This window comes from Centruroides vittatus, unplaced genomic scaffold, assembly GCF_030686945.1.
Source record: "Centruroides vittatus isolate TY-2023 unplaced genomic scaffold, ASM3068694v2 scaffold_435, whole genome shotgun sequence".
In the NCBI taxonomy this organism is placed as follows: Eukaryota; Metazoa; Arthropoda; class Arachnida; order Scorpiones; family Buthidae; genus Centruroides; species Centruroides vittatus.
The window spans coordinates 4822813-4837302 of NW_027122708.1; the positions used below are offsets into that span (position 1 = coordinate 4822813).

The 14490-nt window shown below is 25.9% G+C and overlaps 1 protein-coding gene across 11 annotated transcripts in view; it reads left to right on the forward strand.

The window, feature by feature from the left end:
• Positions 1-14490, forward strand: part of LOC136989019 (histone-lysine N-methyltransferase 2C-like) — a 293266-nt gene that overhangs the window by 259008 nt on the left and 19768 nt on the right. For all 11 annotated transcript variants that reach the window (XM_067287031.1, XM_067287037.1, XM_067287034.1 and 8 more), the window contains 8 exons: positions 143-523; positions 1140-1244; positions 2854-2963; positions 4186-4429; positions 6224-6339; positions 6504-6621; positions 11237-11399; positions 14227-14363. In XM_067287031.1, the coding sequence (XP_067143132.1) occupies positions 143-523; positions 1140-1244; positions 2854-2963; positions 4186-4429; positions 6224-6339; positions 6504-6621; positions 11237-11399; positions 14227-14363 (1374 nt within the window). The remainder of the gene's footprint in view (positions 1-142; positions 524-1139; positions 1245-2853; positions 2964-4185; positions 4430-6223; positions 6340-6503; positions 6622-11236; positions 11400-14226; positions 14364-14490) is intronic.

Consider the following 14490-nt stretch of genomic DNA (forward strand, 5'->3'; position numbering starts at 1 on the left):
TTATAAGTTTTCTTTATTAAAATCTTGTTTTAGATTTATGAATACTGTTAAGCTTTTTCTGATTAATTTACAGTTATATACACAATAAAGTTATTTTTATCAATAATTTTTAGAATATTTAATTAAGTATATATTATTCTAGGAAGCTGCAACAATTGTTAATCATATAAGTGACATCAAAACAAAACAACAAGCAAAATGTGATGAGAAAGAAACTATCAGTGAGAAGATTATTCATACTACTTGTCCAAATGATTCATTTACAGAAAAATCTGAAAATAAAATTTCTCAAAGTACAATATTAGAAAAATCTGTTTTTTCAAAAGAATTGCAAATGTCTTATAAAAGTGCTTTTAAACAAAATAATAAATCTGAAAGAGAATATGAAATTCCAGTAACTGTTCCATCGAGAGAATATTCAACTGATGATGAACAGCATATTTTACCTGAAAGTGCCTCTGATGAAGAACAGACATCACAGAATGTTGACACTCGAAAGCTAATGTCACAAGATCATCATCAGGTCAGTAAAATTAATACATTACAACAAAAGTCAATCTATGTGTAGTTAATTTCATTTGAGAATAGAAAATAATTCAAATACAGATTTTTCTCATTCGATAAATTAAATGTTAATATAAGTAATACTTAATGATCATAGTGCTAGTAAAGTTAAAAAATACAACAGCTTTACAATCTGTGACCGTTTGGTACACCAATAACACAATGAAAAGTTCCAGTTCTTATCTTCTGTACTTGTTCGTCAAGAAGACACCTTATGATGACCGATGAACAGTTGGCTAGCAGTAACACTTTCTTCGGCTGTTAGAACTCAGTCAGCAAGACGGATCCAAACTTGAATTTCCCGCTTTTACGTTAACCTTATATTGTTGGCGACAGCTGTCAGCTGACCAATCAGCAGCTATGCTAGTTGTACCTCTGCCACATCACGTGACGTTTTCGCCAATGGTCTCTTCCTTGAGATGCATGTGCTACCAATTCAAATTTAACTGATTATTTTTTTCAATGATCTCTTCTCGACAGCATTCATTATCAATAGTCTAAAACGTTTTGTAATGTAAAAAAATTAATTTTTTATTATGTGTTATATTAGTAACAGATGACTTTTTTCTTTGAAGGAGCCTCCTGTTAAAAAATGGAAAGGTACCAAATGGAAATTGTGGACTTATGCTAATATTAAATCCCCAAAGTATAGAGAAACCTCAGCAGAAGAAATGGGACAAGTATATATTATTTAATTTTTTAAAATTTTTATTAAATAAGTATTTTTCATGTTGAAATGGTAATTTCAGGTTTGTCTATATAAGTTTGTTTGTCTGTGTATATGGAGTGTGTGCATGCACATACACATAAACAAACAAAGATGCACTCTTGCTAATCCAAATTAATTATTGTATGCATACAAAGAGATGGAAGTCAAAAAAGATTATAAGCAGCAGATTTAGGAGCAAATCTTCATTCAATTTTTAATTTATGCAATAAAATAAACAATATTAATCACATTTTATAATTACTTCAGAAAGCTTTAGTACCATTGTGTTCATTTTATAAGAGAAATAAATTCAAAAACTGTAACTTATAATGAAAACTTGTGTTTGCAAAAAAAATCTCAGAAGAACAATTGCATTTCATCACATCTCATGAATTTGCATTTGTACAAATACATATATTTATGTTAAAATATGTAGTAAATATTATTTCTACAAATTCCCTGTGTTTTTAAAAAATAATTTTATGATTATTTTTGTTTTGGTTGAATATTTAATGGAAAAAGGCATAAAATTGGTTTAGACTAAACTGAATTCAAATTAGTGCAGATTTTGATTAGTGAAAGTATAGAAAACTCCAAACCTTAGCTTAAACTAATAAATTATAATTGCTGTAATGGAATAAAATTACACAAATTAGAAGAAAAAACAAATCTGTAAGCACTTTCAAACTTAACACTCATCATCAGACCAAATAACATTTTAAACTTTTGAATGTCAACAAATGCAGAGTTGTTGATAGGTGGTTGAAAAATTTCAGATTCTATAATACTTTTATATATTTAATTTGTATAGAATTTCTTCTGTAACATTTAAGTTTTATTTGATTAATTTTTGTACTTATTTCTAAAAATGATGGTTTTAATATCACCTTCACAATTTTCAATTTACTACCTTCATTTTATTATCACTTTCATAATTTGAATGTTTAAAAAAAAAAAATGGTTATTGTGTACATCTTTTGATCTTCATTGACAAGTAAACCCAGAGTTGTAACCATCTTCCTTATGAAGGATCTTGAATGCCTTGGCTTTTTCAAATAACAATTAAGATTTTTGTTGGTGCATAGGTTTTCTGTATTATTGCTCTGGTTAATCATGTAGTATTATGAGTTTTGATATAGCTGAAGAGAATTGAGGAAGTTTCTTGGAAATAAATTACTAAAACATTTTGGAGTGGACAGTTTAGATAAAATAGATCTTAGTTTATTAACTTAGTTATTGGGTTCCATGTGATCTCTGTCCATAAACATATATTCAGTATTTTCAACATGCTTGGCCAATTCATCTTTATAAAATGATTTCTTGAGTATTACAAATTCCTTGAATTTCTTTGCTCATGCAGTAAACAATTCTTCTGATTTTAGCCATGAACTAAATTTCTTCCTGTGCATTAAAATTTTTAATAGTACTTAGAGTGTTTTTTTGATTTTATTTATTACTTTGATTTTAGAATTAATTTATTTTTTCTATTATAATATAATTTTTATTATTTCTTGTGTTAAGTTCAGGATGATATGCTATAAAACAATATATATTAATTTGTTTACGCGATATATTTTCAGATTTTAGATAAGCTGAATATTTGTATAAGACCTGAAAAAATGCCTAATGATACAAGAAGATGTGTACTTTGTCATGAAGTTGGTGACGGTGAGACAAATGGCCCAGCTAGGTAAAAAAATTTTTGTTAAAAGTTTAATTATGTTTTATATAACATTTTAAATTTAATGTACTTATAAATTTTTATATATAAAATACATGAATTAAGATAGAATACATTATATTTGATTCTAAAGATCAGGTCATTTGATTTGAAAACGTTACAAAAACTTACATTGAAAGAAAATGATAACCTGGAAATTTTATTTTATTCAGTTCAGTCAGCTACAATATGATTTAATTCGTAGTTTCAATATATAAAGATAGCTGATGGTATATTATGTATAATAATTTATATGTAATGTATTAAATATGAATATTGTTTAAATGAGAACAATTTACATCAAACATTTTTAAAATGAAGTCAAATAATGACCGTCGAATTAAAAAGATTCATTGTAGAATGAAGTAAAAACTACAGTAGAGCGTCGATAAGTGGAACGTCGGTAAGTGGAATGGCCAGAAAGTGGAACGATTTTCAGTCGGACTGTGTCGTGCTGAATCGAATGTTTTTGATACTAAATTTACTTCTAAAGTATAATTTTCATGTTTTTTATATTCTTTAATATATTTATTTTGTTTGTCCAAAATGCAGAAATAATTTTTAACGATGCGATAGCCTCAATGATTATTATAAAAATTTTCGTTAGGCTTAAAATCGACGAAAATTCAACACGAAGCGACACGCAACTGATTAAAATTCAACAGGAAGCGATATGCAACGGAGAAAAATTTGAACATCGGACAGGTTAATGTATTTTTTCGTACAAAGTTGGAAACTGGAACAAATCATTAACTGGAAGGACCACAGTCCCCAATTGGTTCCACTTATCGACGCTCTACTGTACTATATTCTGAATTCAAAGATACACTAAGTTTTTATTATGACAAATGTTTTTGACTAATTTAGTGTAAAATCAACACTCCAAGTAGAACTTTACAGCATATAAAATTTTTTTTAAAAATTATCAGCTGACATTCTGTTCAGTCTACTTTATTCCAATCCATATTGATGAAAGATACTTTAACTCTTACTCTTGATCCGTAGTTGTGAATAGAGACATAAGTGATTCTGCTGTATTATCATAATTTTTATATAAAATTTTATTTTAAAAAATATAAAAAGTTGCAGGTAATGCAAATACATATTCACTCTTTACTGAAACTCTTATTAAAATGGTTATACTATATTGAAGTATTTATAATATTTTAATTTTTATTTATTATTTTATTAGAATTCTGAATATGGATGTTGATAAATGGATCCATTTAAACTGTGCACTTTGGTCTGCAGAAGTTTATGAAACAGTTAATGGTGCTCTTATTAATGTTGATGCTGCTTGTAAACGTGCACTTTCTATAGCATGTTGTCGATGTCATAAAATTGGAGCTTCATTGAAATGTTTTAAAGTTCGTTGTTCTAACACATATCACTTTCCTTGTGCAATGAGAGATAAATGTGTATTTTTTAAAGATAAGGTATGTATTTTAAAATTATGTATTAAATATCAAAATTTGATGAAATTTAGTGTTAATATTGAGTTAATTAACTATCTAATAATTAAATCACTTAATTAGCTTAATCACAGCCTGATAAGTTTTCATTTTCTTTTTAATTTTATAAATTTTTAAATCAATATTTTGTTTAATATAAGAACATTACAGTTCAATTATTAAATTTATTTTAGTATTAAGACTAATTAAAGCATGAAAAAATTTATAAAATGTATGTTTTTTTCTAATTTTAAAAAGTAGATCTTATCTTTTATTTTTACATATATTTTTCTGAACAAGATAATAAATTAAAAATATGGAAATGAAATTACAATATTTAGAGTTAGTTTCTAAAATTCAAATAAAAGTTTTCATTAAAGTCATATGTTAAGAAAAGCAAAATACAGCAATGAATAGAGCAGAACAATTATTGATGATAAGAAAAGTATATAAATTATCATCATGATGTAAAGTTTGATTGTCTGAACTTTTGCATATTAAATAGTGATTTTATATAATTATATATATAATACACACACACTCGTATATATATCATTTTGTGTTAGTCTTTCCCATTCAGAAAGTATTTACTAGGCAGGAAATTACAATGCATTCTCAAAAATTCAAACTTTCATTAATTCAAATAAATTTTTTGCCATTCTAATAATATAATTTATACAATTTTGAATTGTGCTTAATCTTAAAATTAATACAAAGAAAATATACAGTGACATATATTAAATAAAATTTAAAGTGGAAATTTCATTTTAATTAAGATAAATTTCTTATTTTATATAAGATTTTTAGTTTTCAAGGAAATAAAGGATAGTAATGGTAACCATTTCTAGTAATTTAAACATTTACAATTAAAAGCAAAAATAAATTATGCTTTTGAACAATGTACTGTACATTATTCAAACTTATTAGTTACTTTAGTTTCAGTACTTGAAAGTGATTTATAAAAAATTCACATTTTTTATAAAGTTCTGTCAAGTACATTAAATATTTTAATGTTCTAATTTTGTGTTTTAATTATCATAGAGATCTGAAGATGACTAATCTTGAAAAAAATATGATAATTAAACACAAAATTAAAATATTAATTAAAATGTTTAATGTACTGTACTTGACAATTGTTTATAAAAAGTGTCAATTTCTTTTAAAACCTATTTATTCCCTTACATTGATTGCTTATTGCTGACATTATGGAATTGCATCCTATAAGAGATTTTTTTTTTTTGTAATAAAACAAAAAAACCTGATTGTATTTTGACTACATTCAAATTGAATATTTTACAATTTACTCAAATTTATATAGACTAGAGAAGTGGTAATTCAAATATTACAGAATAAAATGGATGAATAAAATCAAATCAAATTATAATAATGTTTTTTCTGGTTTGCAATGATGTTTGGTATAACATTATCATGCTAAAAAAAATGTCTGTTTCTGTGTTATTGTTTCATTTATTTTTAGTCCCTTTGTTTTTGTTTTGAAGTTATTTCAATAAATATAGCAAATACTTTGTTTAGATTGGAATGTGATTTAAAAAAATACATTCACATTTGAATCAATGACCATGTTCTTGTTCTAGTCTGTCAAGACAGAAAACCTGCTTAAGGTAAAAAGTTTGTAGAATTCCCTGCGATTCTGCCTTTTACAGGTTTTACTATATAAAAAATAATATAATTTCTAATTATAATTTTTCTAATTTTTAAAGCTTTAAAATTAGAAAGTTTTTTAATTGTTTGTAAAATATTTTAATTGCTTATTTTTAGACAATGTTATGTCCTCAACATTTATCAAAAATGGTTAATCCTGAAAATGAACTAGAATCTGTGGCAGTATATAGAAGAGTTTATGTAAATAGAGATGAGCATAAACAGGTTGCAAGGTTTGTGTATTTAATTGTTTATAATATAATAAAATTTAATATTAAATTTTGAAGTTAAGAAAATTTTTATACTTTTTCTCTATATGAAAAGATATTTCAATTTCATTTAGAAAAAATTCTATTACTGTTAAGACCTTAATTTTTATTATGAACATTTTTTATAGTATGATACATCAGGGAGATCAACATCTTATAAGAATTGGCAGTCTTATATTTTTAAATATTGGTCAGCTTTTACCTCATCAAATGCCTGCATTTCATACATCAAATTGTATTTATCCTGTAAGTAAATTTGTATAAATACACAAATTTATTTAAACTGTTAATCTTTTTTTATATAGCTGAATGAAATGTATATACTTAACCCATTTCTGCAGAATGGCTCTTCATGCGTATTCAGTTTTTCCAGAATTCAAATATCTCTCATAGAAAACTGTAATGGAAGTAATTCTTCATTTACAGTTCTATTGATAATATGTATATTAATTATTTAATTTATCATATTGATCTTTTATTCTTAATAAATGATTGTCTTAATATAACTTAATATTAAGTGATAATCTTAATAAAGAATGAATATTGTGATAACACAAAAGAAAAAACTAATGATATAATAATATAAAAAACTTTATATTATTATATCAGTTTTAGAACACTATATAATTATGATTTTCAAAATAATCCAATGAGACTTTAATCTTATATCCAAATTATTCAAATTATTATTATTATATTCAAATATATTGTTTCAGTCCTCTAAAGGACTGAAGCAATATATTTGAAGGGAAAATTACAGTGTTGTTTATTTACCACAAATCTACCTAATTATTTGAGAAAAAAAATCTACCTACATAATTTATATTGACATTTCCCACACCTTTAACTCAATCATCCCTAATTTACTACTTAAGACACTAAGTGATTATTTTGATCTGGATCCTGCTCTCTGCTATTGGTTAAACAATTATTATTTATCCAGACTAGTTAAGATTCATACAGGTGATTTTGATTTTTTCCCTTTCTTCCCCATCTGCGGCATACCACAAGGTTCTGTATTAAGCATGCTTTTTTTTCTCAGCTTACCTAGATAAATTACTAATCAATCCAAACCCTAAAATAATTGCCTATTGCTGATGACATCAAAATTTTATCCAATGATTCCTCCTCCCTTCAAGCTATTATTAATTCTTTATGTTCCACATTTGCAAGCTATAATCTAAAAATCAATATCCATAAAACTGTTATTATGTGTTTTTCCCTACTTCACAATCCTTACCGCCCTTCCATATTTATTGATTCCAATAAAATAAACTATGTTCAGTCTTGTCGCAACCTTGGTATCATATTTGATGAAAAATTAATATTTTACGAACATATCTCTTACATTATTAAATCCCTTGCCATTAGATGTGGCTTTATCTGGCATTTTTGCAAAAATATTTTTTCAAAATCTGTACTCGGAACAATTTTCTTTACTAATTTTCAGTCAATAGTCGATTACTGTTTACCCATCTGGGCAATGGCTGCCCTTATTTGCTTCAAAAAATACAATCTGAATTAGATAAAGTTTATTTCCTGATACATAACTTTTGCAATCTACCCTTTACTGATAACCACGATGTAGCTAGAGTCCGCCTTGGTCTTCCTAATCTTTTTTGATTGCATTCTCTGCTTCAAATACTTCAAGGGTCTAATTTCAAACTACTGGTTAGGTCTTCGCATTCCAACTGTAACAACCTGCAATACACCTTGCTTCTTCATCCTGTATTTTCGCCTTTCTCTCTCTCTCAAAGATTTTTTTTTTTACCATATAGCATCTCATATACAGCCTGTGGAACCATACGTATATCGTGATGTTAATTTTTTTTAAAATAAGTGTAAATTTATTTTGTATTATACATAATGTAACTTTTGTTTTGCTATGTTTTTAATTTTTAGTGTGTCTTTTATAATTTGTTATTATTTTATTGGGAATCTTTCTTTCTTGTTATCTGGGAGGTGGAATACAATTGTCTTCTGACGTTTCCAATTGTACTTAAATAAATAAATAATAATAAAATTTTGTTTTTTATATTGTTCACATAGACCTTGTTTATAAATAGGATATATTATTCTTGAATTAGCAAAGGGAGGAAGTCTTAGATAAAAATAAAACAAAAAGTATTCCTTTATTTTCACCTGTACACTCTTTGTGTTTCAAATCTGTAGGCCTCTTTTTGTGTGTTTCAGCCCCTTCTCTGCAGTTTTACAACATTTTATAACAATTATTATATAAAAAAATTTTAAATATATATAATATTACACTTGATAATATTTAAAAACACTTGCATCTTCTCTGATGTCCAATATTAATACAACAATAATACTGACATAAAGCATCTAAAAGACAGAGCTAAACATACCGTATATCTCAGCAGATAAGATGATAATTGAATCATAAAAAAAAAGGCCCCGAAAATCCGGGGGAAAATAGGACAGATACAAAAAAAAAATTAGATTGAAATTTATATAAATTAAAACCATTATAGTAAAACAGACAAACTGTAATTATTTAGTAGAGAGTAGAGTATGTCCACAAAATAGAATAACCCATACAATGTTTTTGTGAATAGTCAAGGTCATTACCCATATCAGTGTGAATGTTTGCAACAATCACAAGGCAGTGCTGCCAGATGCAGAAAAATAAAATTTGATGTTCTTTCAAAAAATTACGAATAGGACATAATTCCATATACTCTATACAGTGTTATTATCCAGATGATGATCGCTGATCTAAACTAAATTCATAGGCTGTTGATAGCTTGGGGGTTGTCTTATAGGACAGATATATGCTAAAACTATAAAACTTTGATGAAAATTTATACCTCATTTTATCTGAAGGTTGTCTTGTCTTATCTGCCGAGATATATGGTAATTATCATAGTCTTTTCAAATTCACACCTTTTTTATTTTCAAATTTATGTAAAGATGTCCTATCTATAATTTACATTGTGATGAGCTGCAGTTAATACAAAATTAATGGAAAATTTTCATATTTCCAATATAAAAAATAAAATATTATATGTATAAATATAGTAATGTCTGTGATTCAACTTAGAAGTAATAAACTACTGTATAAATCTCTACAGTCTGTATATTTTTACAAAACATATAATTTAGGATTCTGGTCTTGACCATTACTTTTTATTAATTTGTTTTCAAAAAAATATTTTTTGCAAAAAACGATGGCTTTGCTCTCTACTAGAGGCTGCACTATCAATGTTAATTACTCTACCTTTTCACAATACTATATTCTTATAAATTTTATGATCTACTTTGTATGCAAGCTGTATGGTGTTTATAATTAATTCATAGTTGTAATAAAAAAAAAGTTTAATAAGTTAAAGTTACATAAAGTTAAATATACAAAATTCATAGTTTTCGAAATGATTTGGAATCACTATCACTTTTTATGTTGAATGGTTTGTGTTAAAAGCATGTATGTTTTTCAATGTAAAATTATCAGTATTTTTTTTTAATCAAGCAACAAAAATTAGTGAATATTTTTAAATTAAATGTTAATTCTGTTATGACAATAATGCCTGGGAAGTTATTGTTAACTATTGCTGGTGAGTAGAAAAAAAAAAGCAAAAAGAAGCAAGTGAATAAAACCACTTATCACTAGTAGTTACTCATAGGTTAGTGTCTGATCAACAGGATGGCTGCATAAAGTTTCTGGGTTTCTTTATGTGATTAACACTTAGAGGCCATCTTCTTATAAAAATCCTTCCACGAGTCTTCTTGGCAGATCACCCATGTAGTGCACTGCCTTCTATTAATCCAACTTAAAAAACAAGTAAACTCAAATAGAAACTGTAAAAACAGTTTACATTCATGACTGATCTGAGTGTAAAGATTCCATCCCCATAATTCATTGTCCCTGTTTCCAATCACAATAATTTTCCAAATAATAAGTTATTTTTGCATTCAATCTTTTGTTTTATATACATTTGAATTATTCACATGTGCATGACTAATAATTGATATTTATTATTAGTTTAAAATTTTTGTGACTAAAATCTATCACAATCCCTAGAAGGAATGGCAAATGAATGTAGTTTTTGTATCAAAGAATAAGTGCAAGTGATAGTAAATTCCATTTATAGATGATAGTATGTTGATGATAATTATTTTGAAACTTTATACTCTAAATGTATTTGAAATTTAAAATTTTATTTATTGCATCTTAAGAGAAAAGCAAGTAATGGTCAATTGAAATTTTGATTCAAAATTTGAAAATACTGATTGCAAAATAGCTATGCTGCTAGGAAATGGTCAAGTAAACATGTTTCTATAAAGTGATTTTACAATAATTTTTGTCACTCTTAATATCTGATATACAATTTGTCTAACAATAATAAATCTGTTATGATTATTGTTATGATACTTCTCAACATTCATAATAACATCTTGGATAAATTTACAGCTAAATTTAAGATTTTCAAATAATTATAGGACAATTAAATATATAATTGATACATAAAGAAATTGGCTATAAGTATCTGCTAATAACTGATATAAGTGAAAACTCTGTTACTACAGTTTTAACCAGTATAAAGTTTACAAATTAAAAGTGTTGTGTTATTTTAAATCACAATAAAACCTAGCATTAAGAAAATGTTTAATAAATGTTCAAATTTTATATTTCAAACTTTAATAAACATAAAACAAAAATGAACCAATTCTTTTTACTTTTCAAGAAAAGTATTGGATAATTAAGTGTGTTTTATTTATAATTATAATTTAAACAAATTTATTAAGACTGATGATATAAAAAATATGTAATTATGTAAAATATGAAAGTTATCAAAAATATTAGATTGTAATATTTTATTAAAATTAAAAATATTTTATTTAGGTTGGCTATAAAGTTATTCGAATGTATTGGAGCATGCGATCATTGGGGAAAAGGTGTCAATATATTTGCAGCATTTGTGATATTGAAGGCCGACCTCAGTTCCGTATTCAAGTTAGAGAACATGATTGCGATGATATTTTATTAAATGACATAACTCCAAAAGGTATAATTTTTTTAAAATATTTTTCTTCCTTGTTTATATAAAACAGGAAGTAAAATATTGAATAAATGTGGATTTATTGTTTTCATATATATATATAACTTCTATCTTTGTAGAAATAACAAAAATAATAAACTTCTGAATCTATAATATTGATTATTACAATTAAAAATGTTTAAGATTCATGAAAAAAACTGATATTGTTTAATATGGAATTTGGATGTAATAATATATTTATTGTCCTTTGATTTGTTAAGTTGATATTCAGTATAATGCATTATGCATCAAATGGTCTATTTGCAATGAATGCTGATTGTTGTTTTCAAAGCAAGTAATAAGTAAAAAGTTTTAAAGTTTTTGTACATGTAAACTAGAACTTCTTGAAATGAGATCTTTCAAGAATACTTTTTATATTTACTTTGAAATATCTTATCTTGTGCAAAATTTATTTTAATCAAAAATCAAAACAGTTTGACTGAATGGATATTTGAATATAAAAAGCTCAATATTGTAATAATGAAAGAAAACATTATCTTCTTCATTAATACAGCTACTTCAGATATAAACACTTAAATGTTCTGTTCTATCAAAAGCATCTAGAAATAGGTATTTGTGCATAGAAAATAAAAAATCAACATAAACCACACTCATACCCAGCAGAATTAAATAAATAAAAAACTTAAATCAACACCTTAATGTTCGCTGAGAGATTTATTAATGTAACTAACGTTTTCGATCTAATCGATAGATCATCTTCAGGTTAAACAGAATGTTTCTTAAATGGAACATCAATTTCAAAATTTGAAAATATAACCAGTAACATCAATAAAAATTTAAAAATATAACCAGTAACATCAATAAAAAAGTAAAACATTGTAAAAGATACAACAAGTGTAAAATAAAAACGTTTTACTCGTATCCAAATATAATATTATCTATCCTAACCCGTAATAATTCAATATCCTAACCCGTAATAATAAACCAACGCATAGCCCACTATATATTTCTGCAAGCTCTAATGACCCTTATAAATATAAGTTAGCGGCATTTAGAGCATTGATTAGAAGGGCCTTTATATACTGTGAGAATGTGATAGACCGGGATACAGAGATAGAAAGAATTATACAGATAGCAGGAACATTAGGTTATAAGAGGAAAGTCATTGAGGGAATTATTAGAAAATTTGAAGCCAGTAATGATAAAGGCACTAGGCACGGGCCTTACAGGTACACTAAATTTACATACAATAAGTATCTAGGAGGGATTATGAAAGAAATAGCAAGCATCAAGGATACAAGGGTGATCTTAAAAAGAGCTCCGAATTTGTATAAAATACTTAGGAACGATAAAGGGTTAGTTAAAAAAGAAGATAAGGCGGGTGTGTATAAGATTCCCTACGAGAACCAGCTAATAGGTATTAATAAAGAGTATGTAGGGGTTACCACTAGAAACTTAGGAATAAGGATCAAGGAACATAAGTATGATATTAGAAAAGGTTCCAATACAACAGTACTAGCCCAGATGGGGCAAGCAGAGGGATCCTTGGTACGATGGAATGAGGTGAAAATCATAAAACAGGTACATTCCCCAACTTTGTCAAGAACAGCTGAAAGGTTAGAAATTTACAGAAGCAAGCTAAAAGATAAATGATAAATGTATTAACGCAAGGGACGCAGAGGGTCTTCCTTCAGCTTGGAAATATGCCGTTAAAAACTTATAAGAGGCACGTGAGCTCTAGTATATTTTAATGGTGAATTATTACGGGTTAGGATAGATAATATTATATTTGGATATGAGTAAAACGTTTTTATTTTACACTTGTTGTATCTTTTACAATGTTTTACTTTTTTATTGATGTTACTGGTTATATTTTTAAATTTTTATTGATGTTACTGGTTATATTTTCAAATTTTGAAATTGATGTTCCATTTAAGAAACATTCTGTTTAACCTGAAGATGATCTATCGATTAGATCGAAAACGTTAGTTACATTAATAAATCTCTCAGCGAACATTAAGGTGTTGATTTAAGTTTTTTATTTAAAAAATCAACAACAAGTAGACATAGATAATTATATAAATTATGATTCTTTGCAATTGGAATATCAGATTTATCTAAGAATACTTATGTTCAATTACACATATCTACTATTACATTTGTTTACAATTGCTAATATGAAATTTTCAAATTCAGAATGAAATAGTTAATACATCAAAATAATGATGTTTTACATATTGTAATTTAAACAAAATATGAATTACAATATACTTCTACTGATTTATACTTGACAGTTCAAATTTATTTGATTTATACTAAATATCAACTTAACAACTCAAAGGACAATAAATATATTATTACATCCAAATTCCATATTAAACGATATCAATGTCTTTCATAAAATTTAAACATATTTTACTAAAATAACTTACTAGATATAATTGTTTTCATTATTTCAAATAGACATTTTTAGGTTTTCATTACAAATTGGAAAGTTTATTATTATTATCCTTAAGACTTACCATTATCATTAAATACTAGGCATATAGTCTAGTGAGCATAAAAAATTTAACAGAGACATTTGATAACAATTAATTTTATCTTTTTAAGTTACATTTATGTTGTTAATAGAATTCATTAAGTAGTGTGTATTTACATTTTGATCCTTTGATAAGAAAGAATTAACAACTGGATGCAATTCAGGGATTTTTTTTTATTTTTACATTGTCTAAGATCTATTATAGCTTATTCAATGAATTCAGTTTTTTAGGATGATTTTAACAATAAGCTTATACAAATTATTTCAAAATATTTGTTTTCTTAAATGTTTTAGGTGTGTGGCAAAAAGTTTTGGAACCAATTGAAAAAATGAGAAAACAAGCAGAAACAATTAAAGTATTCCCTAATTTTATTTCTGGAGAAGATTTGTTTGGTCTTACTGAACCAGCTATTCTTCGTATATTAGAATCTGTAAGAAATTTAATATTACATTGTTTAAATTTCATAGTTAATCTACTTTTTTTTAATTTACTTTTTAAACACTACTTTATTCTATTAAAAAAAAAAAAACATAATTTGGCTATACTATATACTATGC